Here is a 27,834-nt window from a genome sequence, read left to right as displayed (position 1 = left end):
TCATTCCGTTTCAGTGAGTGGCACAGTAACAGGTTTGGTGCATTTCCTACATTAAAACAAATCCATGTTGTTTTCCTTTAAGAACAAAGATAGCAAGAGGCATTGCAACTAGCCTACTTAAAAGCTATGCAATTATAAACCCGAAAATATAACAGTATTGTGCTGTCAGGCATACCTCTAATGTACTTCCTGTCACTGAAGGGTGGCAGCTAAATAGGCATACATGTTAAGTGAACAAAAAATAAGCGGAAAATAAAGGTATGGACAAAAATTAGTCTGGCAAAGGAAGTAAATGTTTTAAAAAAGCAGCTATTAAGCTGGCATCATGAACTGAAAAATGAACCTCCAAAGCCCACAGGTACGGAATGATAATAGCAATGCATCTGTTTCTCAGAATGCTATTCTAAGAAAAAGAGTATTGCAACGAATCAAAAGGAAAGGTTCTATTGTGTTAAAATAAATATGAAATAGGGATATAGTACTAATGGTCATCAATTATGAGGCAGCTGCAGAGTTTAATCAGTGACAGGTGTGGAACAGATTAAGTGATCCAGTGAAATTATTGAAGTTTAAACTCATATACAAAACTATATATAATTCCTGAGGAGATGGCAAACTTGGACATAAATAGTGTCTGTGGCCAGGTTTCTCTGTCCAAATAAAAACTTGAATGCATTTCTAAGACTTAATGCTAACTGCTTTTTATACCTGCTTCAGAGAAAGTTTTCCACAAAGAGCTGAATTCATCAGTCCATGCTCTTTAATGAACTCAAGAAAGTCACATGGCAACATGCTTGTTAGCTACAAAATATTTATGAAACATCTATTCTTTATAGTCTTAACTACAAGACATTCTAATATTTTAGTGAAGCATCAGATATAGTTACAGTGCATTATATACAGAGTACAGAAATATTTTTTATAGGAAAAAAATAAATAGAAAAAAATATGTAAACATCCTGAGTAAAATTCTGCTGCCACTGAAGTCAGTTACAGAACTGTCACAGACAGGAGCACAGGCAGTATTTCACACCCTTTTTAAAGCATACAGCAGTGCACAGAACTCCATTCAAAACAGTTTAAAGTGCATACATTATAGGAAAAAAATAATTCATAAGCTTTTTAAAATTTTATATGTGCAGATTTCATTCATATCTATTACGCCTCCTCAATCCCATCTCTTCTGATGCAATGTTCATTATTTCTTGGTCTTCTACCACATCTTGCTCCAACTGATATTCTTCGCACTCATTGTGTAATTCATGCTCTTCTATTCTGTCATCATTATCAATATACTCAAGCAAATCTTCATTACTGTCATTTTCTCTGTCATCCATTTCTTTCTCTTGAGAATGTTCAGCAAATGACTGAATGAGATCTTCAAGTTTCTCGTTACAAACGTGGCCAAGATCTTAAAATTCACAAAAAAAGAAAATAAAATAAAAAGAAAGTTCAAATTACCAAAAAGTCACCAAATTTCAGCTTCAGTTTAGAAGTAGCATTTTTGTTTTTCCTCTATTAAGACTCAACTAATGCAAACATTCCCCAAATTTCTAGTGAGCCATTCTTAAGATTTCTTCTGGACTACTAAGAACCTCTTGATAGTCTCCAGTTGAAACTAATATAAAATTTGTTGTTTTGTATATTGTGCAGCCTCAGAGGTCCCCACATGGGAATCCTCAAACTGAAATTACTCCAGTACTAACAGCCTGCTTAGGAACTCCTGTTCAAAAAGCCCATTTTAACAAAGCAGAACATGACTGTGTGGTCTGTCCTAGTGCGATGTCTTTTAGCACCTGTTCCCAAAGAAAAGTCATGATATATCCAGACACACCTCAAACAGGAACAGTGACACTCCTCCAGAATAAAATTAATTTCACACACATTACCTAAGATGCAAGAGCTAAACATTACTATAGTAAGATTCTGTATTTAAAGAAATCCTGTATTTAAAGGAATAAACTATAGTTTATTACTTTAAAATATAAATGAAAGTTGCCTATCCTGCTGGAAATCAAAGTACCTTTCATTGTGTTTTCTGATTTATCCAATCCACTTTCTTTCATCAGCCGTCTAATTGATTGGAGCTGTGTCATTATTTCATCCTTCTGCTCACAAGCTAAAGCATTAACACTAGGAAAAAAAAAACAAGGCAGATGTCAGCAGCTGAAAGATTACCTTGGAAGTGAGAGTTTGATAATAATGTACAAGACTACAATAGCTCTGTTTGTGGATAAGTACCATAGTTGAGTTAGCAACACATTTAGGTCAACATTTTCTTTGAGAACTGTCTCCTGAGAAGTAGGGAGCCCACCACCATACGTCTGCAGAATAATCTAGCCACTGAATTCTAACACTGGAGCCCAAGTGGCTAAGGCTGAGTAATGACTACTGAAACAATTCTCCAAAGTAATTTTATTTTTATTTTTAGTACAACAGTGCCTAATGCAGACATTTACAGTTTAGAGGCGTTTCTCATTTATTTCAGATTTTATTTTTCTCCCCATCACTACCTTGAATCTGTAATGCAAATTTATCAGTGTATTTGCTGCTTAATAGTTTCAGCACATATTAAGTTCAGAAACACACTAAAGGAATAATCATGAAATTTTGCATGTTTTTAACTAGGCTTCGTGAAAGATGTCAGTCTACAAAAAATGTACTACATGGGTATTTTCATTTCTAGTACTTAGGTAAGACCCTAGCTTCTTAAGAAATAATTAGCTACCCTTGATAACTAGTTTTGTTTTCAAATTACAGCAGAAGGAAGAAACTCTTTCTGCTACTGGAAACCTAATTTCTGCAAGGGCTTTCAAATGCTACTGAGCTTAAGTATTTTTTCAGTATTAATCTCTTTGGTCAATATTAAAATTTAAAGCCACAGTAACGTGATAAGTCTGAGCTTTTGCACTTGCGTTTGGTGAACAAAAGACAGGAGGTGACTGTGGAAAATATCACAAATTGCAGAAGAGCTATTACCTGCAAAAGGCCACAGAGACAATAAGTAATTAAAGAAGCTTCCTAAACACTATTCCTTACCTATATATAAGGAACATTTTAAGAACTCTGTTAACATTTTAGAGAATTTCAATTTACATAAAACAATACTAAATGAGATGTTTAGAAACACTCACCAGTTTGACAGTGGATCCAACTGAGTCAATAAGGAATTTAGCATTTTCTCTGTCTGTGCTAGATGCTGCTCCAGCTCTAAAAGCTGATGCTCTAACAAAACACAGAATTTAAAAAAAAAAAAAGGGGGAGGAGAGTTGGGGGAGGAGGAAAGGACACTGTAAGAAATCTATTTACAATAACAAAAAAGATATTAATTTGTATTTTCAGTTGGGCAGATTAAAAAACAGGATTTTTTTTCTCTGTAAAATTCTAGAACATGAAAAAGGAATAGCTGAGGTAAGAACAGTAGCTTTACTATGTCCCTCTTATCCAGTAACCTGCCTCCAATAGTGCCCAAATAGAGGACACATTGGCAGAAACTGAGCAAGAATGTGGCTGTCACCTTCCCAGCCTCAAATATATACAATTTCAAGACTTCATGACATATAAGTAGTGTATTTATACTTAATATGCTATCATGAATTTGCCCCCTCACACATCACGATTATATTCAACACAATGCACTAGAGTCAAGAGGATTAACTTATCCTACAATACTACTAAACTTTGAAGAAAGAAGAATGCAACACGCAGGAATAGTGAGCGGGCAGCACAGCAAATCACTGCTGAACCCAGTTACAGATCTGGTATACAGAGACACCAAAAGAGGTTGATAGTTGTTTAACTGACTAAATATGTGTCTATATAAGGAGCAAAAAATATATGAAGTATGAAAACTGCTCAACTTTGATGTGCCATAATTTTTTCTCAAAAGGAAAGCCTACTTTTTGGCATATGCAGAACAGACTGAATCAGACAGTTAAAAGTACTCTCTCTATAATGAAGAAAAAGATGGTATAATTTATTCTGTCTCTTCTATAAACATTTGATGTCTTTGACAGGTCTCTCAATTTGGCCCAGAAGTTCAAGTCTCTTTAACTGTTTACCCATACTGTTCCACTGCTGACACAGTTCAATTCTAAAGCAGATTATATCCCTTTTAAATACCTTATTATTCTAAAGATTATTATATCATATTTAGACATCCTGTTCTACTGAAGAAAACCAAACAAGTCTTAAGTCAGAAAAACATCAGACATTAAAAAGCAGAGAATCATACTGTATCACTATACTGTTTCAAAGCACATTACCACCTGGAATTTTCAAATACACCTCTAACAACTGTTTCACATACAAAGACTAACAAAGTCTTTTTTTGTAGGTTCCTAGCTGCACTTAAGTAACTTAAAAGATTGTTCTCATTTAGCTAGACTGCCACCAATGAAAACATGTAGCTTTGTTCCAGCAGGAAATATGCATTCTGAATGGGTATCTTACCTGTTTCCTTTGCCTTGTCTTCCATACTTTTTTCCTTTTTGGTGAGACTTTCTTCATGTGACTTCATCTTTAATAAATAAAATCATGTTAAAAACACTTCATCACTATTCGTGTATTAAAACAAGAAGGCACTTAGAAATTTACTGAAGCTAAACAGAAACCATAAAAATCTGCTCCATTAATGAAACTCTATTCAGCTGTGCCTTCTTTGTATCTTAAACTAACACTCCTGATTTTAAGCAATGGCAACCTGACTGACAAGCTGTAAAAGAAAGAAGTTGCTATATCAAATCCAGTTTTCAAAAATGAACAGAAGGAATCTCCTAGGTTACTGGATCCAGTTTCCTCCCATTAACTAAGAGGTAAAACTTCCTTCTTCAAGTAGTGAAGATGCAATTATAATAAAATTTACATTTTAAACTCACAAGCTCAAGTGTAAAGATCTGTAACCTCCAAATTATTGTTTTTATTATGTTTAAATCTTATTTACAACCTAATTACATTTATTTTTAAAACCAAACTGGTCAGCCCCCATGTCCATTTTGCTAAATTGTGGTATTTTTCTCATTATTGAGATTATATGAAACAACTATGGAAATGAAGATGCTGTCTCTGACTTTGTTCAGGCTGGGTTTCTTTATTCTGAAGGCAAGCAACAATATTCCAGGTGCCCTCTCAGCATTCCAAGTGCTGTAATATCTCTTACTATAAATAATACATATCAAGGCATTTAAAAAAAACCACAAACAACTGATCATGTTTTCTCCTTTTTTTGATTTACAAATGGTAAAAAATGTATCATATTTCATGGATAAAAGTCTATGTTGCAGCTGCATGACCAAATGAGAAATTCAAATAAAATGTCAAGTCAAATAAAAGGTTAAGTCTACTCACTATTTATCTAATTGCTAATCTAAGACTATTACTCTGCAGGAATCATCCTTCTGTCCACCTCATTCCCATACTTAATCTCATTCTGAAGACTGAAAAGGAAGTGAAATACTGATGAGGCTTAAATTACAGCCTCAGGTAACAGCACTGTTTAGATTCTCAGATTCTTATCTGGGTGGGAGGGGGGTAAGATTCTCACCTTGTTTTAGATACTTGTAGAAGTCAGTCAGAAGCCTTTATAAGGAAGAATCAAAAATTACGAAATTTTAACTCTGGAGCTCACATTCAAAGTCAAACTGAGCAAGAAAAGGCTTCTTGACAACAATATACATGGGCTCAGAAATAGAAGGGGGGGCACAGAGAGGCACAAAACAAATCCAACAAGTTACATTTCCTTCCAATTTCAATAATTTAATGCTTTTCTTACCTTAAGAAATTTGTATGCTGCAAACACTCCCACTCCAAGGGCATACAATGGCATGAGGGTGAATGCTAACTCTCTACCATTTCCTCTTGTTCTCTCACTCTTTATCTCTTTTTCCACTGCATTTCTCATCTGCTGAATGCTCTGGTAAGTATGACTGTCAGAATTTCCTGGATTCTGGTGAACTTGATAAACTGTCTGAGGACTACCTTAAAAGTTAAATTGAGAGAAAGAAGACAAAGTAAGAAAAGAAATTAAGACTGCAATTAGTTTCACAACTGGAATTAAACTGTTTTCTTCTTATGTGACTTTGTTCATCACTCCACCAAGATGGTATGGGCAGCCCCGCATCCAAATAAAAATTACCAAAACCAAAAAATTAAAAATCACTCTTTCATGAATTGTATGCAAAGTTAAATCTAGACAGCACACTCTCAAACTAGTTTCTATGTTTCTTTAACATTTTAACATTTAAGCTTTAACATCTTAAGTTTTAAGCTCCTTCACAGCAATATTGGCAAACCTACAGCAACCTGCAGAAAAGCAGATGTTACAAGAAACAACTTAAAACTATACTCACAAAACCTGTTGATAATGCTGAGCAGTTACAAATTAGTATTTTTCCTCTGTATCAAAGGAGTTAAGTACAAATTGAATTATTGTTTTGTTGAAATACACATGCTGTGTGATGATTTTGTTATTTTGACAGTAAATTCAGTGTTAGCTGGATATTCTCATGGGCTTAGAAGTGCTGTACCTCTGCAAATCAAATATTTAGCACAAGATTACACAACAGCAAAGAGATGCAGCCTTGGAAGTCTGAAGTATTTTTGCATGTGATTTGCCTGCCAGAACAGGGAGCAGATAAAAGAACAGCCAGTGTCATTGTTTGACTTAGGAATTAGGTTATTTGGTAGTAAAATCTGGGGTTCATGGGCCATGCACATGAGAAACAGTGCTATCAGCTAAAGAATGCAGATGCGTGCAGAGACAGACAGCAGGTGACTGGAGGGGTGGTAAAGTTTTACACTGGTGTCTCAACTGACTGCCTAGACTTATACTTTCAAATCCCTTTGAACATTTAGCTCATCATAATTTAATATATCAGAACTGGGTATGGCTAAAACAAGATTCACATTCTATAAAAACTCCCAAACAAAAGACCATTATGCAAATCGCTCCCTGTCATTGAATACAGACAGTGGCATTTCAAGAACTGACAGCCACATAACTCAAAGTGCAAGAGACAGCCACAATCACATAGAGAAAAAAATTAACGTAAGTTACAACTCCCAGTGAAATAACTCTTTCTTTTTAGTTACATCATCTTCCAAATACAGGAGAAAAAGGGTTCCAATTCTGCTAACCTAAGCTGGTACTTTGTGATAAGAGAGCTCCAACATTGTTTTAGAATTGTCTAACATAAGTTAGCCAGAAAAGTTTTTTAGTTACAGGAAAGACTCTGACTGTAGCAATGTTTTCTTGATAGCAAACTGATGGTAAATCGATGCTCTGCAGTCAAGCCATGCCAAGTATCACTACAAGTTCTACATGTAATTGATCAGTTTGCAACATGCCCATTTGGAGATCTTTTATTTGCATGTTTACTCAGTGGAACCGGAAACAGAACTGGACATGTACACAAGAAAATTAAAGGCCCTACCTGATACAAGCAGAACTCAAGCTACCTTAATCATTTAACGCAAGTTCAGGCAGACAGTCTCCTTTCAACACAAACAGGTTTAGACTTACTACAAATGCACTACTCTAGAAATCTCATTTTAACAGTCTTCCTCCTCAGAATGTTTTCTATTGATTACTAAAGTTTGCACTCGCTTTTTTTCTTACATTAAAAACAAACAGAACTGAAAGTAAGTGAAATTTACTGAAATACTTAATATGGTAAAAAAATTTCCAGAGGTCATACAATAAGAATGTAGGTGCAGCAAACACCTTCCTGGCACTGAAGAAACAGCAAAGTGAGTTAGAGACCAAACAGGAGAAAAGAACCACCCAGACAGGTGAGGACACCAGATCTGCCTGAACCTTATTTTATGCAGTGCTGCCTTTTTGTGAGGTTTGGGTTTAAAACCATTTGATTTATAGGAAATGACAGCTAACATATAAATTAAACATCATGAAGCAAAACAGGCCAGACAAGAGCTTAGGAAGCACAAAGCTGGTTTGACATCAGATGGGAAGAACATGGTAGCAGCTCAAGCTTCACTTTTTCTGCCTTCCGGGAAAACACACAGACACATAATTTGAAGGATTACAGCAGCTGTTTATCCCTTAGAATGCCTTGGAAGGTATTATCAAGGAATCGCAGAGCCACCTTAAGAAAGCAGGCATTTTGTTATTTTCCAGAGTGAAAGCAGACCTTTGGACCTTAAGCTAAATCCTCAGTGACAGAGTTTAACATACATTTATACTGCTCACGCTTTAACAAGAAGCTCTCTAGCCCGTTCAGTGATACCTTTTCTAAACAAGCATCTTCGACTCGTGCCAATACACTACCAGTCAAATCTCACATGATGTATGCTATGTTTACGGGCAGTAACGCTCGGCTTCCTTGCTGCGCTTCTAACATGCGCAGTGGATTTCCTCCTCTGGGACCTCACAGGTGCCGGAGGAATTAAGTGCCGCCCGGCAGGCACTATTCCTTACACGGCCACGCTGAGATACGCTTCCCGTAACAGGGTGTTACCTGTATTTGTAAGACACTTGATTAGAACGACACAGGCAAAAATCAGAATTGTCATGAACTAGAGAAGCAGAACACAAAGTGGGTGACGTGGAGGGGGGGGGCGCAGGCCAGCTCGGAGGCGGCTGACAAGGCCTGGCCCTTCACGGCCAGTGTAAATGACCAAGCGGCTCCCGTCGGGCAAGGGCATAACCCTCTCCGCTCCCGGGGGCTACATCCCCGAGCCAGGGGCCGGCTCCGAGCGGCCGGCAGCGCGGCCCCGGCTACCCCTGTGTCTCCTACCTCTGCGGTGCTGACGGAGATCGTAATGTCCGGGGCCGGCCCTGCCGCCCCGCGGGGCCCGGCCGGCCCGCCCGCCGCCGCCCGCCCCGAACATTCTGGGCATGACGACAAAGACGCAGAGCACCAGCACCACCGAGACCACCACCTGCTGCGCCGCCGACAACACCATGGCCGCCGCCTGCCCGACAGCAAGCCACCGCCCCGCGCGCCAGCCGCGCCCCGCCCGCCGCCGCAGCGCCCCCCAGCGGGCTCCTCGCGTCACGTGGCAACAGCATCCGGCGGGCCGCCCTGTGAAGGAGAAGGTTCTGGAAGAGGCTGGGCCGGGACAAGGTGGAGCCGGGATATCTCTGCGGGAACCCGGCAGTTGCGGCCATGAGGCCATGGGCGGTGGTGCTGGCCTTGTGGGTGGTGCTGAGGCCTGCGGCAGGGCAACAACGCCTCCTGCCGGCCATCACAGATACCGCCTTCATCAAGGAATGCGTGCGCGTCCACAATGACTTCCGCTCCAAAGTCCAGCCAGAGGCCAGCAACATGCGGTACATGGTAGGAGCAGGCCTGGGGGTGCACGAGTGGCTGCAGACCGCCGCCGGCAGCAGTATAACAGTGGGCCAGGGGGCTCTTGGTGGCCATGGGTGAGGCAGCCAGGTTGGAATCACTGGTTTGTGTTCAAATGCCATCACATTCATTTGATAGGAAATAGAGTGAGTTGTAGACAGGTGAGTCTAGAAACATCAGGCATGCAGGATGAGGATGCAGCGACGCAGGCAAGCTGCAGATCATAGGGTCGTACAAGGTACCTTAAAGATAATCCATTTGCAACCCTCTGCCATGGGTAGGGACACCTTCCACTAGACCAGGTTGCTCAGAGCGCCATCCATCCTGGCCTTGAACACTGCCAGGGATAGGGCAGCCATAGTTTCTTTGGGCAACCTGTGCAGGGCTTCATCACCCTCCTGGTAAGAACTTCCTTCTAATGTCTAATCAAAGTCTGCCATTTTCTCCTATCATGTCACGTGTAAAAAGTCCCTCTACAGATTTCTTGTAGGCCCCGCAGGAGTTTCTGCCTAGGAAGAAGCAATGGGCCATCAGCAGGACCAATCCAGAAGAGCTAGGATCTTCATCAAAAGCAAGGAGGTGAAGTGCAGTACTGGGGCTGAAGGGAATTTCTGGAAGCAAGGAAGAATTTTTGGTTGTCATAACCAAAACAAATTGCAGAATTTTTTATTCCCCCCCCCCCCCCCCGGAAAGTGTTAAACAAAACTGAAGAAGATGCAGAAAAAGTGAATGTTTGATGTTGCCCAGAGAAGCTTTGGCTGCCCCATTCCTAGCAGTGTTCAAGGCCAAGCTGGATGGGGCTTTGAGCAACCTGGTCTAGTGGAAGGTGTCCCTGCCCATAGCAGGGGAGTTGGAAACTAGATGATCCTTCAAGGCTCATCCAACACAAACCATCCTATGATTCTACGATATGATTCTATGTTTATTGTATTTTCCTGAAAACTGGGAAAAACTATGAATAAAGGTATGCACATAGAAATACAGTTAGAAAAAACTAAGGGCCTGAGGAACAAAACAGTTAGGAGAAGCCAGTGAAGTTACTGTAAGATCCACGATCCACGTAGAGATTAAGAGTGAACTGAAATGTACCAACATCAATAAACCTATGCAATAAACCACAGGATCTTTTATAAGACATAGAACTAGGTATTTTAATGGTAGAAGAACCTGGCTGAAAAGCAATTGAGACTGGAAAACAACAAAGATGGTTCATATTCAGGAATCAGAAGTTTTATTAATGGTGGCAGGCTACAAAGAACTAAGAGGTAACAGAATAAGTTACTAGCCAAACATTGGCATGTTTACCTCACAGACCTGTCTTTGTAAAATGCTCCAATGTGAGTTTAAAGCTTTACTGTGGGAGCAATAAGTGTTCTGGAGCCTCCCTTAAAAAAAAACTTAGCTGTAGATCAGAATCTACAATAGCTGTGCTTTTTTAGTTTGAATTAGTTTCTATATACCAAATAGAAACCTTTAATGACCTATTCAACAAAAACAAGCACAAAGAGAAGTTTCATGTTTAATTAGTATGACAGTAATTTCTTATCTGAATATGTAAGTGCATTTCAAACAACTTTTCAGTTACTAGCAAGTGTTCTTAGTTAATTTTCAACAGTGAAAGGGGACAAAAAATAGTCTAATGAAACAAGGCGTATTTCCATGCTGCAACAGGAAATGTCGATTAAAATAAAACACTGGTACTTGGCCTAAATAAGGGAAAGTATTTCTTTATGAAACTCCAGCATAGTGTATCTGTACTTTATTGCCTAACTGGCTTTATCTGAGGTCTGTGTGTAGTTGCACAGCTATTTCACCTTTCATGTTTTGCAGACTTGGGATGCAGCTTTGGCAAGGACTGCAAGGGCGTGGGCAAGAAAATGTGTTTTTGAACATAATGTATACTTAAAGGAGAGATACCAGTGCCATCCTAATTTCACATCTATTGGAGAGAATATTTGGGTTGGAAGTGTTCAAGCATTTAATGTTACTGGTGCCATTAAATCGTGGTATGATGAGGTCGCGTTCTATGTCTTTAATGTGGATGTATGTTCTAAGTTCTGCGGTCATTACCTTCAGGTAAGAGTTATCTTTGGTAAAATGTCCTGTATAATGCCTCCCACATGAATCAGTGGGGGCTGTAAATAATACAGAGTTCTGTATGTCGTCCATAGTGACTGACAGTTTATTGACTTTTGTAATCTCAAGCAATGTCTGTACTGTCAGTTGGCTCATCTGATTTGTATGTAGTAACCTATTCTTGTTCACAGTACTGGCCCTGCTGAAAGGCTCATTATATCAGTACTGCCTGAACTTCATAAAATAATCGTTTCAAGTTCTACAGCTTCAAAGCCACACAGTTCTGTTTTCTGTAAGTTTGGAGATGCTGTTCAAAATAATCACAGTAATTGCTGAATGTTTGTGGTACTCCATAGTAGAAATGTTAACAGAAGGAGAAAATCCATCCAAAGTAAATTGTGTTCTTTACATATCTTGTAAAAAAGGAAGAGAAGAAAAAAAGCATCAACAACAAAAGAGGCAATTTATGATATATATCTGATTTCTCAGTGGTAATTCTGACAATCTTAATTCTATTGAGAAAGTGAAGCTTTTCTTGGAACACTTAATATTTTAAATGCATCTGTTAATTACCATGATTAAAAAATAAGCTTTGCAGTAGAATTAATTGTATCTATGAACAAGTATATAGTATTTCACTGACCTAAAACAGATGATAGTTTTAATGTCAAGTAGGTAGCTAATAAAAGTGACTCTTAATTTCTTATCAGTATTGAAGGTCCTTAGACTGCTCTCTGTGCAAATTACAGATGAAAATACTGTGCGGTATACTTACTTACAGTGCAGCTGTTACCAGAAAACAAGAGTAGCTGTGAGGTTCTTTTTGAGTAACTTTGGATTGTGAAATGAAAATACTTTGTAGTTAACAGAATCATTTACAGAGCATTTTCTACTTGGGTCTTTTTTGCACCTCTTTTTGTGTCTTTTCTCACTTACTTCCTCTCAAGTGTTAATTCTTGTTTCCTGCCCTTGACTCTGCATGTAACAAACTCAAAAGCAAGGCTGGAGGATTTAAGTTTTGCTGTTTATGGGGCAGTAAATCTTTATGAGATTAGAACTAGACAACATCTTGGAAAGTATTTTTCACTTTTATTCTGGCACAATAAATTATGAAAAATTATATAGCAAGGTAGTTTTCAGCATTTTTAAATTCAGTGTTGTCCTGGGTTCAGCAGTAGCAGTCATGTTTTTTTTCCTTTGTGTTGGCTGGTGCAGTGCTGTGTTTTGACTTCTAGTTTTGAGAACAGCGTTGGTGAAGCCGATGTTTTCGGTTGTTGCTAAGTGATGTTTACCCTGACCAAGGACTCTGTGAGGCTCATGCTCTGCCAGGGAGGAGGGGAGGCTGTGAGGAAGCAGAGACGGGGCGCCTGACCCGGGCTGGCCGGGGAGGTATTCCATACCACAGCACGTCATGCCCGGGGTGGGGGGTAACTGGGAGTTACCCGGAAGGACAGGAGCTTCCGGGTGGAACTCGTTTTCTTGGCCGGTGGTATCGTATTCTCTTCCCTTGTTATTTTCCCTTATCATTGTTTTAGCTGATAGTAGCGGTGGTGATTTGTTGCTGGTGGTGATTTGTTGCTGGTGATTTGTTTCTTGTCTCAACCCGTAGGAGTTGCACTCTCTCGATCCTCCTCCCCGTTCCTCCGGGAGCGGGGAAGGGGAGAGCCCCGGTGGAGGGAGGGGGGGGGAGACGAACACGGACCTTGATTGTTGTCAGCTTGGCACCACTCACTGGGAGTGAGTGAACAAGTTACCTGACTGGGTTTAAACCACGACAGTTCTTTTTGGCGCCCAACGTGGGGCACGAGGGGTTGAGATAAGAACAGATCTGACTGGATTGATAGTCACTCGTCACAATGCTGATTTATTGGCTCTCAAGGTTTTTCCTCTTGATCTCACAGTTTCAGTATACCATATCTTACGTCCATCCGGTATTGGCTGTATTAGTGTTTTTCAAGTGTGGGGCTTGGGCTAAGGTTTTTATCCCATTGTACTTTATGGTAATGACTTGTAATACAATAGAATCATTGATCATGAAACTGATCTGGCTTATGTTCCCAGTGTGGTCACCACCTTTATACTTTGGGAGGTATATGATGGAGGTGCTTAGCAATTACACATCTTTTTTCTCCTTCTCAGGTGCTCAACCTGTGAAGGAGACATCCTTTTACCCTCCTAGTCGTCCCCCCAGACCATTTACATTTGAGAGTTTCGAATTTTTTAAATGGCCTTTTAATGCTCTTGAGACTTGTTTGCTGATGGTGATGGGAATCACCATGCTAACACGCATACAGAGTGTGTTTTGCCCACTACTGATTTCAAGAGTTAAGCAGATTCAGGTTTGGGTCTTGTCTGGGGTCAAACGACGATGTAGGAGGACCGAGAGATTTTCCCAGAGGCTGGACAACCATGAGTGGCAGGGTGTGTGGGATAGTATGGGCAAGTATCTAGGTCAGTGGGCCCCCCCAGTATTTTGGAATTTCACTACCGAACAACTGCAAAATCCAGAAGAATTAGTAAAACACTTAAATGAGGTGTGTGGTCATTCTGGCCATACCAGAGATGGACAAATCACGGCAACGTGCTGGGGCTTGGCCTATGCTTACAGGGCCTTGTTCAACACTATCCAGCACCTTCAAAAGGAAAAGAATGTCGGCGGATTTGAGGGCAAAGCGACAGTCGCTACTCAAACTTTGGCTGCAATGAACTGCGCAGCTACCCCAGTGGCAAGTACAGCAGCTGCTCAAACTTCAACTGCAACAGACAGCGCGGTTACCCCAGCTCCAAGCACGGTAGCTACACCACCCCCAGCAACAAGTACAGTCGCTACTCAAACCACAGTGATAATCACTGCAGCCAAACCAGAGGACCAATTCGTACCAATATCGGTTGCCCCTGTACGCAAGAGAACAAGCAAAAAGGAGGCAAAAAGGGTGAAGCGAGATGAAGAACCAATGAATTCACCACCCGGTCCAGAATCTGATCAGGAGTCATCCTCACATGACGAAGAAGAAGAAGAAGAGGTAACTTCTCGACCTCGGACCTCAACCGAGCTGCGGAATATGCGAAAAGATTTTACCCGTCAACCAGGGGAGCACATCATCACCTGGTTACTCCGATGCTGGGACAATGGGGCCGATGGTCACGAACTAGAAGGTACAGAAGCCAAGCAGCTGGGATCACTTGCTAGAGAAGGGGGAATTGACAAAGCAATTGCAAGAGAGAAAAAGTCCCTCAGCCTTTGGAGGAGGCTCTTGGCAGCTGTGAAAGAAAGGTTTCCGTACAAGGACGATGTTACGAGTCGTTCGGCCAAGTGGACTACTATAGACAAAGGCATCCAGTCTCTGAGGGAATCGGCCATCGTAGAGATGATCTATCACATCAAGCCGAATAACGGGGATACACCTATAGATCCAGATGAAGTTGAATGTACACGACCCATGTGGCGAAAACTTACACGGAATGCACCGTCATCATATGCCCATTCATTGGCAACAGTGACCTGGAATGACATAGTACCACTAACAGTGGATGAAATGGTTCATAAACTCCGAGAGTTCGAAGACAATCTCACTCCTTCCATCATCTCAGCTGTGAAAAAACTGTCCCAGGACCTCGACAAATTGAGGGACGATGTATCTGATTTATCCAGCTCTTCACGTGTACCAACACGCGTCTCAGCTATTAACAAAAGACGTCCTATTGTTCAAGAGAGGAGATACAGAAGGTATACGCCACGGGGTACCCTATGGTTTTACCTGCTGGATCACGGAGAAGACATGACAAAGTGGGATGGAAAACCTACTTCAGCTTTGGAGGAACGGGTGAGTGAACTGAAGAGGGGAGCAAGGGCCAAGACTGATCGTCCCATGAGAGCTACGGCTTCAGTTTCTGGTGAGCAGTTTCCCAGATGGAGTGGAAGAGCTGATTTTACTCCAGCTCCTGTGATAACGAAGAATAATCCCTTTCAACACGATTTAAGTGTCCAATGCTGTGACGACCATTAGAGGGGCCCTGCCTCCAGCCAGGTGGAGGTAGGGGACAATCGGATTTACTGGACTGTGTGGATCAGATGGCCTGGCACATCAGTCCCACAGAAGTATAAGGCTCTAGTAGATACCGGTGCACAGTGTACCCTGATGCCATCAAGCTGTCAAGGGGTGGAACCCATCTATATTTCTGGAGTAACAGGAGGATCCCAAGAGTTGACTGTGCTGGAGGCTGAAATCAGCCTGACTGGGAGGGAGTGGCAAAAGCACCCTATTGTGACTGGTCCAGAGGCTCCATGCATCCTCGGCATAGACTACCTCAAGAGAGGGTACTTCAAAGACCCAAAAGGGTACCGGTGGGCTTTTGGTATTGCTGCTTTGGAGACTGAGGAAATTGAGCAGCTGTCCACCTTGCCTGGTCTCTCAGAAGATCCCTCTGCTGTGGGGTTGCTGAAAGTTGAAGAACAACAAGTGCCAATTGCGACCACAACAGTGCACCGGCGGCAATATCGCACCAACCGAGACTCCCTGATTCCCATCCATCAGCTGATCCGTAGACTGGAGAGTCAGGGAGTGATCAGCAGGACCCGCTCACCCTTCAATAGCCCCATATGGCCAGTGCGAAAGTCTAATGGAGAATGGAGACTAACAGTAGACTATCGTGGCCTGAATGAAGTCACACCACCATTGAGTGCTGCCGTACCGGACATGCTAGAACTTCAGTATGAACTAGAGTCAAAAGCAGCCAAGTGGTATGCCACGATTGATATTGCCAATGCATTTTTCTCCATTCCTTTGGCAGCAGAGTGCAGGCCACAGTTTGCTTTTACTTGGAGGGGTGTCCAGTTCACTTGGAACCGACTGCCCCAGGGGTGGAAACACAGCCCTACCATTTGCCATGGACTGATCCAGACTGCACTGGAACAGGGGCAAGCTCCAGAACACCTGCAATACATTGATGACATTATTGTGTGGGGCGATACAGCGGAAGAAGTCTTTGAGAAAGGGAGGAAAATAATCCAAATCCTGCTGAAAGCCGGTTTTGCCATAAAACGGAGTAAGGTCAAGGGACCTGCACAGGAGATACAATTTTTGGGAATAAAATGGCAAGATGGACGTAGACAGATCCCCACAGATGTGATCAACAAGATAACAGCAATGTCTCCACCAACTAATAAGAAAGAAACGCAAGCTTTCTTGGGTGCAGTGGGGTTCTGGAGAATGCACATCCCAAATTACAGTTCGATTGTAAGCCCTCTCTATCATGTGACCCGGAAGAAGAATGATTTTAAATGGGGCCCTGAGCAGCAACAAGCCTTTGAGCAAATTAAACGCGAGATAGTTCATGCAGTAGCCCTTGGACCAGTCCGAACCGGACCAGATGTAAAAAATGTGCTGTACACTGCAGCTGGGGAGAACGGTCCTACCTGGAGCCTCTGGCAGAAAGCTCCAGGGGAGACTCGAGGTCGACCCCTCGGCTTTTGGAGTCGGGGATACAAAGGATCTGAGGCCAGCTATACCCCAACTGAGAAAGAGATACTGGCAGCCTATGAAGGGGTTCGAGCTGCTTCGGAAGTGATTGGCACTGAAGCACAGCTCCTCCTGGCACCCCGGCTGCCCGTGCTGGGCTGGATGTTCAAAGGCAGGGTCTCCTCTACACATCATGCAACTGATGCTACATGGAGTAAATGGGCTGCACTAATTACACAACGAACTCGAATAGGAAATCCCAGTCGTCCAGGCATTCTAGAAGTCATCATGGACTGGCCAGAGGGCAAAGATTTCGGAATGTCACCAGAGGAGGAGGTGGTGCGTGCCGAAGAGGCCCCACCATATAATAAACTGTCAGAAAGTGAAAAGCAGTATGCCTTGTTTACTGATGGCTCTTGCCGTATTGTGGGAAAGCATCGGAGATGGAAGGCAGCTGTATGGAGTCCTGGACGACAAGTTGCAGAAACTGCTGAAGGAGAGGGTGAATCGAGTCAATTTGCCGAGGTGAAAGCCATCCAGCTGGCCCTGGACATTGCTGAACGAGAAAAGTGGCCAGTACTTTATCTCTATACTGACTCATGGATGGTGGCAAATGCCCTGTGGGGGTGGTTGAAGCAATGGAAGCAGAGCAACTGGCAACGCAGAGGTAAACCCATCTGGGCTGCTGCACTGTGGAAAGATATTGCTGCCCGGGTGCAGAACCTGGTGGTGAAGGTACGTCATGTAGATGCCCATGTACCCAAGAGTCGGGCCACTGAGGAACACCAGAACAACCAACAAGTGGATAAAGCGGCTAAGATTGAAGTGGCTCAGATGGACTTAGATTGGCAACATAAAGGTGAATTATTTTTGGCCCGGTGGGCCCATGACACTTCAGGCCATCAGGGCAGAGATGCAACATATAGATGGGCCCGTGACCGAGGGGTGGACTTAACAATGGACACTATTGCCCAGGTTATTCATGAGTGTGAAACATGTGCTGCAATTAAACAAGCCAAGCGGTTAAAGCCTCTTTGGTATGGAGGACGATGGTTGAAGTATAAATATGGGGAGGCCTGGCAGATTGACTATATCACACTGCCACCAACCCGCCAAGGCAAGCGCCATGTGCTTACCATGGTGGAAGCAACCACCGGGTGGCTGGAAACATACGCTGTGCCCCATGCCACTGCCCGGAACACTATCCTGGGCCTTGAGAAACAGATTTTGTGGCGACACGGCACCCCAGAGAGAATTGAGTCAGACAATGGGACTCATTTCCGGAATAACCTTATAGATATTTGGGCCAAAGAGCATGGCATTGAGTGGGTATATCACATCCCCTACCATGCACCAGCCTCTGGGAAAATCGAACGGTACAATGGGCTGTTAAAAACTACACTGAGAGCGATGGGTGGGGGAACTTTCAAGCATTGGGATACACATTTACCAAAGGCCACCTGGTTGGTCAACACCAGAGGATCTGCCAACAGGGCCGGCCCAGCCCAGTCAGAACTTTTACATATTGTAGAGGGGGACAAAGTTCCCGTGGTGCATATGAAGAATTTGCTGGGGAAGACAGTCTGGGTTATTCCTGCTTCAGGTAAAGGCAAACCCACTCGTGGGATTGCTTTTGCTCAGGGACCTGGATATACTTGGTGGGTAATGCGGGAAGATGGGGAAGTCCGATGTATACCTCAAGGGGATTTGATTTTAGGGGAAAACAGCCAGTGAACTCAATTGTATGCTGTTGCCTGCTGTGTAATGCTTTTATAGCCCATCAACTAGATGTCTCCAGGTCACCAGCGACTGGCCCTGACTTCCCTCCAGCCATCATCCCAACAGAGAATGAACTTGGAACATCATGGACCGAATGGACTCGGCAGCATTATAGGGATTGGTCCATGCACTAAGAAAATGATTTTTTTTCCTCTTGGTCTGTATGTATATGGATGTATATATGTGGGAGAGCGATGGTGTATTGAAAATGTGGGATCTGAGCACGACGTGAATGGTATGGAATAAGGGGTGGATAATGTCCTGGGTTCAGCAGTAGCAGTCATGTTTTTTCCTTTGTGTTGGCTGGTGCAGTGCTGTGTTTTGACTTCTAGTTTTGAGAACAGCGTTGGTGAAGCCGATGTTTTCGGTTGTTGCTAAGTGATGTTTACCCTGACCAAGGACTCTGTGAGGCTCATGCTCTGCCAGGGAGGAGGGGAGGCTGTGAGGAAGCAGAGACGGGGCGCCTGACCCGGGCTGGCCGGGGAGGTATTCCATACCACAGCACGTCATGCCCGGGGTGGGGGGTAACTGGGAGTTACCCGGAAGGACAGGAGCTTCCGGGTGGAACTCGTTTTCTTGGCCGGTGGTATCGTATTCTCTTCCCTTGTTATTTTCCCTTATCATTGTTTTAGCTGATAGTAGCGGTGGTGATTTGTTGCTGGACTGTTCTTGTCTCAACCCGTAGGAGTTGCACTCTCTCGATCCTCCTCCCCGTTCCTCCGGGAGCGGGGAAGGGGAGAGCCCCGGTGGAGGGAGGGGGGGGGAGACGAACACGGACCTTGATTGTTGTCAGCTTGGCACCACTCACTGGGAGTGAGTGAACAAGTTACCTGACTGGGTTTAAACCACGACAAGTGTTCAACCTTGGCTACATAGAATTCTGGTGGGTTTTGCACATTTCTCTTGGAATAATGTTCACTTCTGATCTTTCTTTCTCCTGATTAATATTGCTTTCATGTTTTATATATAGTTAAGTCATCTCAAAATGTTCATGCATTTCAGGCAGTATTTCAGGCTGAATTACACAGGCAACTAATTGCTGGAAACAAAACCAAGCAGAGTATATGGGTTAAACACCAGTGAATCTGTTAAAAATACGTATTTCATCAAAACTGATAATCAAAGACCAGGCATGAACTAGCAGCTGTCATAGTCTTGAAGGCTATAACAGAAAGTTGAACGTGGGTAAAATTTACAGACCATAGTGGATAGGCTGTGTAGACCTGCCAAGAGAACCACAACACACTAATCTCAAAATGGTGGAAACCTAAAAATATGCGATGCGGTTACATAAAAATCTGTGAAATGCTTAGTCCTTAATCCAAGAGTCAGGTAACACCACTTTAAATATTAAGATCCTTTTTGAAGACAGGTTGTATCTGTTGAATGTAACTGCTTCTTACAGTTACATTTGAAGAGGTGGAACTTGTGGGCGTATTCAAGTCTGTTTGTCAGTCTGAGGCCTGTACTGTTTGTACTGGGGAGGTACTGAGAGTAATTCACTATATCTTTTAAATTGTTCTGAAGTGGAATGTATGATCAGCCAGATGTGCTAGGTGTATAGTTAAACTTTTTCACCTGAACTTAGTACGGTTTGGTTAGTCATATGCATAAGGTATAGAAAAGAATCTTATAAGAAAAAGCAGAGACCCAAACTGTAAGAGATAATAAACCGTTTTCTGTTAAGAATGGCAGATGACACTCCTTTAGTTTGAACATGTGCAGTGCTAGAGCTTTCAGACTTAAATCTACAGTACAAATTAGCCGAACCACTTCTAGCACAGAGAAGTGCTTCTTGCAGACCTGAGTTATGAATGTTATAATTAAAGGAGCTGTTGGGTAGTTGCCACTAATTTCTCTTTTGTTCCAAGGAATCTACTCCTGAGTCATAAAGTCATTGACTCTTACTAAAATTGTTCTGTAGAAGATTCTGGAAACTTGCAGCGTAGGTCATTTCATCTTGAAGGGTGAATATTCAGAAGTTAATCTTAAAAAATGTGCTTACCACCAGTATTTTTGAATGTATAAGAATAGGTGTTGCAAAATGAAAATAAGAAGTAGGATTTCTGAAAATAAGGTAAACTTTCCAAATATTAGACTAGGTTACTGTTAAGTGTAGTTTTTAATTTATTTTAAAATCTTCATTGTTTAGGTCGTTTCGGACTGTTCATATAAAATAGGCTGTGCTGTTGCTCCATGTAACAAAATCGGAAGAATACGAAATGCAGCAAATTTTGTTTGCAACTATGCACCAAGGTAGGTTGCAGGTTTAAATATTAAAAAAATAAAGCAATTGTAATGGCATTTAGCTGTAAATAAATTGGGTTCTTTATTTATTGGAGAAAACAGTTGTTGTCTAATTCAGTTATCAAGAGAGCTATGAGCATGTACTTGCAAAGTTTTTTAATCTGTTAACTTTACTGATAAATCTTTCTCTCTTCCAATCCTAAGCAAAGAAACCCCAAACTTACCCATACTCCAATGATTTCTTTTTCATATGACACAAAAGAAGTGGCAGCAGTTGCTGCAGGCAACTTGCAGTTTTATACATGGTTTTAATTGCACTTAGCTTTTTACAATGTATTTCTTTTTTTTTTCTTATTAATTACAGAAATAATAGCACAATTGGTAGATCAGTTGCTTTTTTCTCTGTAACAGTAAAATAAATTTCATTTTCATTTCTTGACTAAAAGCTGTGATGCACCGCATGTTATTTGAACATTAGAAAACAGTAAATGATCAGTGCAAGAAGAAGCTAACAGCAGGAAGTGATTTTACATTTAAATTATACTGTGAAAAAACGTAGGCCCTAGTCAGTGCTGTTCCTAAATTAGGAGTTTGAAGACACAGAGGCAGTAGTTCTAAAATAATATATTTTGTCTCATAACAGTACACAGTCCATAATCAGGCACATGCATATGCAATTTGTCATTTTTAAAACATCCATAGCTTGTGAGCTTGCATGACAGCTGTTTTTTTCTTTTTCTTCTAGCAAACCTGGGCCGCTTTTGGGGAGTTCAGTTAGCCTGAACTAAAAAAAACATTGAGCCCTGCCCATCTCTCTTCCTGTACAACAAAACTGGACTTGCACTTGAATTGTTATTTTGAAACTTGCTGGGGTATAGGACTTTGTTGTTTTCTTTTTAAAATCTGAACTAATATGTTTACAGTTGCCATTGCAGAATAATGACTAATTGGCTTCAACAGTGGTCTGTAAGCCTTCTCACTTGAGATTTTCTGATCTATAACAGTATACCATGTTGTTTTGCTGTGCTGTTCTGCACATCCTAGAGAGCTGATAGCTAAGCTGAATAGCTGTCTTGAGAATGAGGTCTTAACGTGTCGTTGTTCTCTTGTTCTGCTTGAAACCAGGAACTCTGCTGTCTGTGTCACCACAGAAACAAGCGTAGTTAGAACAGACAGGCAATCCTCTAACAGCCTTTTCTCTTCCTAAACTGTCTGGAAAAATAGATAAACCTGAACCTTGCCACCAATCATCCCCAGATGATGATTCTAGCTCCAGATACTGGAACACACTTTTTCAACTAGATCTTTATGACTTTGTCCTAAGGTTTGGACCCTTAGTGCTCAGTTGCCTTAGAAGACAGCTAGAAAACAGTTTTTTTCAGAGTTAAGGGTGCACCAGTTTAAGGACCACCTTGCCAAAATTATTTCATTCAGTGTAACAGTTTTACACTGTGGTCCTTTTATAGATCGTTTGTGATCTGCTGCTGGGACCATACATGTCTGAGATGCCCAAAGTAGCCTTCCCACTGAAAGAGAAGCATAAAGTATTTTGGAATGTGCCCTGTCATTGCTGTCATATTCAAACTTAGATGCCACATCCGTGCTACCGGGCTCTGTTCGTCATGCTGTTCTCATCTTTTCTGCCTAGCTTTCTCTTAGTAGGTGAATCTTCATCGGTTATGTCCAGGAAACCTTTAGCTCTAAGAGGAACCTCAAGATGGTCCTTAGTATTCCGTTTGAAGGGTAGTAGAATTTTGGAAATACCCTTGAAAGGGTCTTGCAGGATGTCTCTTGGCTTACTGGGCATTCTTCTCAGCCATCCTTGAAAGCTTTTCCAACTGGTTATTTTCTCTTACCTTGTTATTTGTTATTTTCATTTACCTAGGGTTTTTAATTTTATTTTACCTCTGCCCTTTCTGCACCATAGGCAGAAAGTCCAAACTAGAAAAACTGAACACTCTCTCACATTTCACTCTTTGCCCATGGCTAAAAGCAAGAAGTGTAAACAACCTGATGAATCCTGAAGGGAAGACTAGATAGATGCTCTGGTGATTTATCACTTTACAAGATAACTTTATCAGTTGCAACTACCAGATTGCTAAGTTTTGCATGATAGTGTGAATATAGGGTGCTCTGACATTTGCATGATGTCGAAAAACTCCTGACATCTCACAGTTTCTGAAGTCTTCACTGCTGGGCAAGTGAAAATCACTGGAAGTAAACATGGAGTGATACACATAAGGGAAAAGGTGGTCACCTATAAAACCATGGAAAATGTTGGCTCAGTACTCACTAGCTGTCAGAAAGAAATGAAACAGTAGTAATGATTAATCAAAAGAGCAAAAGATAAACCACAACAATGTCAGTTTTTATGAAGAGAGCCTTTTAATTTCTGTAGCCTAAACCAGCAGGACAAGTGAAATTAAAGCCCATGTAATAGTCTCCCATATACTTTGTTTCAATTAAGTGGCATAGTCTTCAGAAGCCACCTGGTGTTCCATGTGAGAGTGACTTTTTTCCTCTCTAAATAAGTTAATTTGTGCTTTTTTTTCCCATTCCTTATACCTTCCCAATGAGGTAACCTAGGTGTTAAGTAATCTGTAGATATACTTATTTTTAATGAGGAGATAGGGCTTCTTGGAGAAAAAGGGAAGGCCTTTCATCTCTCTGGATCTGTGGCTGACAGTTCTCTCAAAGGGGATTTCACAGTGATTAGGAACTGTGTGAAGTGTAATTATCACATGCAGTAAAAGCCTTTGATACCAAGAAAGACTTGTTGAATTGCAGCTCAGGCAATATCTGTAGCTTCTTAATATTTGCATTCGTGCAACTGAAATGTGCACAGTCACCAAGTGGGTCTGCTTTCATGCCCTTACGAAGGCATTATGGTCTTGCCAGAGGTTCTAGAAGCAATGCTTTGTCCTTCAATCTCTTTTATTCTGGATTCTGAGACTCTTTTTAAGATACTGTGTGGGCCACTGTTGGGAATCACCTGTGCTGTGAATGTATATATGGATGATCACCCAAAAGGTAAGTTACTTAACCTGCAACTTCTTAATTTTGAGATATTTATATATACATATATATATTAATAACTGTCTTTCCTGCTCTTCTCTGACAAGTTCAAGACCTATGTTCCATTCTTGGTAGCAGAAGATCCCCTTCAGTTTTATTGCTGCCTGGACTGCATGTCAGAGCATGTGGTTGCAATATGCCACTCTAGATGCTGCTGCAGTAAAACTTAGGCCAGCAGTGTACTTGTAGGCAATATATATAAAATACATTTCAAAGAATAATAGCAAGTAAGTCACAGGTGGTGTTTTGTTCTTCACCATCCATCTTGTACAACAGCATTACAGGAACCTTTTCCTCTATATGTCTGGTGAGTAGCCCTCATTTATAAATACAGATGATAAAGGGTGTAAATACAGGCTTAGGATCCCGAAGAAATGTATTATGGGTTTTGGTGAAAATGATCCCCTTTGAGGAGTATCCACTATGGAGGTGAGCAGAGTGGGAAACAAACCTAACTATAATAGCGCACAGTCCTTTGAGGGGATTAAATCTGCCCCAGAGTTCCCAGGATTAGGCTATGAAATATAGCACTTCTTCATCTTTTTGAATGAATGCAGCATACACCAGGTACTGTTTCCCAATACCTAATAGCATGATATAGGCAGCCAGAACGATGGTAACTGTATTATTCTTTTCAGCAGTTACAGTGTGTAAGGAGCTTTCCTGAGAATGTGCCGTGGTACGTCCTGCAGGCTGATCTTTACACTTAAACACTGTCTCTGCTTGGATGAGATCCTTAAGCATCTAAATATCCCAGTGTGTTCACTGAGACTGGTTATTTATTCTTGGACATGCGTGTTTTGTGGAATGAAACTCACAATTTATTTTTTTTTCTAAATGTGTTTAAGCTATTTGAGAGTGTTTCACCTCTAAAGTTTCCACTCTAAAATCCTCATTTTTCATCAGTTAAAACCAAGCTCCATCCACAAAATTCTGTTTTAGTATAAATAATAGAATATTATGAGTATTTTCCCATAAGAAAAATAACAGCTTTTTAAGGTTTCTTTCTTTAACAGGGACAGAACAATTAAAAGAACGAAAATTATTCTGAGATTTTTATAATGAATTGTCAGCAATGTGTTGTTTTTTCAGAGTATTTACTTCAACAAATGATTTAAGATACTACTTACCAAATCATTAAAAATTACATGTGAAACTCTGCTTTTTCCTTTATAGTGGTAATTTGCAAAGAAGACCATATATAGAAGGAAGAGCATGCAGTCATTGTGCAAATGACACCTGTGAAAATAAACTGTGTAGTAAGTAAAAGTAAATGTAAAACGCAGTATGTAAGAGGAAAAAGTACAATGGCGTATTTGATAAAGAATGTTGCAAGCTTTGTTTTACCCTTTGATGGTGTTTTCTTGTGTCCAATTCACAAGTAATTAAAAAGTATCCTTAAGGCTATTTACATTCAGGAAACAAATCATATTTTACTGAATCTGGGCCTCAGTGATCATTATGAAGTCTCCATTTGATGATAGACAGTTATAAGTCATGATTTCAGTTAAATGTATTACTCTTTCTGTTGCACTCAGATATTGTGCTGGCTTTATTAATCATACCAAAGAAATCAGCATGTAGCTATGTACTTTTCAGAGTAGCATTTAGCAGCAATTCTTGAGTAGTCTCATAGGCCTTCAGAAACAGCAGAGCTACTAATCAGTTATATTTGGAATTAAATATTTAAATTGCAGTTACTGAGTCTGTTGTGACTGTTTCAGCCAGCCACAGCTGAATTATATTCAAGCTTCAGTATAGCTGATGCTTATGTACTCTGAAAGCAGTCACAGTAACTGTGAGAAGGTCATTCTGGGTTTGTAATTCATGCTGGAGTTGTAAGGCCCATTGTCTTTCCCACCTGGTTATATCTGTATGAAAAGGGACTGCATACTGATTTAATTCTCTATCTATAAAGTGTTTTCCCGATGGCGAATAAAATCCTTTCCTTAAACTAGGTAATTCTTTTAACTCTGTTCTTGTCAAGAAAATGAATTAGAGTCATGAATTGGTAAGTATGCATCACGTTTTGATGGAGTGAAACATGAAGAGACAGTAAGTCGACTGTGTTCAGAAAGCTCTTGACCTGATAACTTCCACCTGGTGGGAAGTCGCAAGCAAGCAGTTTCCTGTGGCTAAAGTTAGGATGTGTGTTTTTAAGTTTCATTTAATAAACTGGAAGTAGGGTTTATGGTTTCTGTCTAACAGGTAGTTACTATATTTGCTCAATATAAATGTTAGTCTAGCTTTAAAAACATTCAGAAGTCCTGTAGGTCTTAATTTTTAGATAGCAGACACGTCTGAAAAACAGCTACACAGAATACCAGGTTGTAGTTGATCCCAGTATCAGGCCCCACTTAGGAATCAGTCTGTCTCACTTTCCCATCCATAAAATTGTATTTGATAGTACTTGCTACCTCATGTGTACATTGTGAATATTAATCAGTATTTATTACTTTGAGAAAGACAAAGGAGAGGGTTCAAACGGAAGATAAAGGGGCTGTATAATGTGTCCCTTTCCCCATCCATATCATTGTTATGAAGAGTAACGGCTTTATGGAGACATTACCATTATGAAGTATCAGTTTTCATTTTTACCAGAACATTCTGGCTTTTATTTTAATTGTAAGGTTTATCAGTGGGAATTGTAAGGAATTTTTCAAATTTTACTGATTGTAAATCTGATGAGTTTGTTTTAGCTATTATTTTAGATAATATTTTTATATTAAATATTTTATATTAAATAGATAATATTTTTAGCTAGTTAGATAAATTTTAGCTATTATTTTAGATAACAAATTTTTAAGGAGAAAGAAATCAGGACTAGCTGGTAACACTGTTTATTTTATCCCTTTTTCCAGGAAATACAGAACGTGATAAACTTACCTGTAAGTATTACAGTTTTCCACTGCTACTTATGTTCCTCAGTTACTTTAAATATATACTACAAGTAAATCTTACATCTATATGCTTATTTATAGATTATTCAGGATGGCGACCTGCTTGGGAGTTCAGCATCACGTGCGATGAGGCTTGTGTCAGTCTTGTGGTTTTGAGAACAGTACTGTTAGTTCTTGCTTTTGCCTGTGTTTATTTTACGAGAGACTACTTTACAGACATGCCTATAAACACCTAATTGGATTTGAAACACATAATATCTTCTGAAGATACTTGCTAACAAAATAAGCAAAAATGTCATACTGATGTGACATTAATGACAACTTTCTTTGACAGTAATTTTGTTCCTATTATTTTATGCTCCTTAGAGAAAGCTAACATGCCAAAAAAAGTGAAACTGTATGTGGGTAAAACCCATATTGGGAAAATATTAAGCTAAAGATGGTATCTGGTAAGGTTTGGAGCATTTAATTTTTAAATACAAGATTTCCCAAAACTGTGACATACTCTATTCCTGCAATTCAAGAACAAACTATGTGTCAGTTAAACAACTCTTACAATTCATACTAAGGCAGTCTTTGGAATCACAATTGCTTAATTTCGATGCTGAGAGAAAGCTAGCATCATATTACGTACTCAGGCCTGTTTTGTAGAGTGATAGAATGTTCTGAATAAAATATGTAAGTAGGATTTTATAGATGGATAGTTCTCTGGAAGTCTTGTTTGTGAAGCTAGCACAAGCAGATACTTACAATGCATTTATTGTTCATATTCAAAGTGTGACACTTCAGATTTATTATTTTTTTCTAACTCCCTCTAAATCCTGTGATTAATTTTATTTTTTTAATACTTGTTTTTATGTGTACTGTTACTTATGCATAGCATATTTCCTGCTTTGTAAGTGTTCTGGAGTCTCAATAATAAATTATCTTGAAACTTGCTCAAGTCCATTTAATCATCAGATTTTACTCTTCTTTACTCTTTCAAGGCAT

General features: G+C 40.6%; 2 protein-coding genes across 2 annotated transcripts; one reads left to right on the top strand and one right to left on the bottom strand.

Annotated features, from left to right (window-relative positions):
* Window positions 1-738: 738 nt before the first annotated feature.
* On the bottom strand, window positions 739-9,135 carry CCDC107 (coiled-coil domain containing 107). Its single transcript, XM_061454750.1, has 6 exons — window positions 8,754-9,135; window positions 5,771-5,976; window positions 4,453-4,519; window positions 3,135-3,225; window positions 2,024-2,133; window positions 739-1,411 (listed from the first exon to the last, which is right to left on the bottom strand). Exons 1-6 carry the CDS (start codon window positions 9,133-9,135, stop codon window positions 1,146-1,148), a joined length of 1,122 nt encoding a protein of 373 aa, XP_061310734.1. The 3' UTR covers window positions 739-1,145.
* Window positions 9,126-27,585, top strand: LOC133269973 (glioma pathogenesis-related protein 1-like). Its single transcript, XM_061454753.1, has 5 exons — window positions 9,126-9,296; window positions 11,139-11,384; window positions 20,775-20,878; window positions 25,121-26,832; window positions 26,926-27,585. The coding sequence occupies exons 1-4, from the start codon at window positions 9,126-9,128 to the stop codon at window positions 25,209-25,211; spliced, it is 612 nt and encodes a 203-aa protein (XP_061310737.1). The 3' UTR covers window positions 25,212-26,832; window positions 26,926-27,585.
* Window positions 27,586-27,834: the final 249 nt, after the last annotated feature.

The sequence above is a fragment of the Pezoporus flaviventris genome, unplaced genomic scaffold (assembly GCF_033815535.1).
Source record: "Pezoporus flaviventris isolate CSIRO_AGI_PZ_B2104156 unplaced genomic scaffold, CSIRO_AGI_Pfla_v1 ptg000016l, whole genome shotgun sequence".
NCBI lineage: Eukaryota > Metazoa > Chordata > Aves > Psittaciformes > Psittacidae > Pezoporus > Pezoporus flaviventris.
The sequence above is the reverse complement of the archived record's forward strand: the minus strand, read 5'-3'. Positions and strand labels throughout refer to the sequence as shown.

Bases quoted from the DNA above. Each gene is read 5' to 3' on its own strand.
- LOC133269973 (XM_061454753.1), top strand. From the start codon at position 9,126: ATGAGGCCATGGGCGGTGGTGCTGGCCTTGTGGGTGGTGCTGAGGCCT. The intron at 11,385-20,774 runs GTAAGAGTTATC...TTCATTGTTTAG, and splicing joins TCTGCGGTCATTACCTTCAG to GTCGTTTCGGACTGTTCATA. The intron at 20,879-25,120 runs GTAGGTTGCAGG...TTTCCTTTATAG, and splicing joins GTTTGCAACTATGCACCAAG to TGGTAATTTGCAAAGAAGAC.
- CCDC107 (XM_061454750.1), bottom strand. From the start codon at position 9,135: ATGGCCTCATGGCCGCAACTGCCGGGTTCCCGCAGAGATATCCCGGCT. The intron at 4,520-5,770 runs GTAAGAAAAGCA...TATTTATTAAAG, and splicing joins CAGCATACAAATTTCTTAAG to ATGAAGTCACATGAAGAAAG. The intron at 2,134-3,134 runs GTGAGTGTTTCT...TTTTTTTCCTAG, and splicing joins TTGGATCCACTGTCAAACTG to TGTTAATGCTTTAGCTTGTG.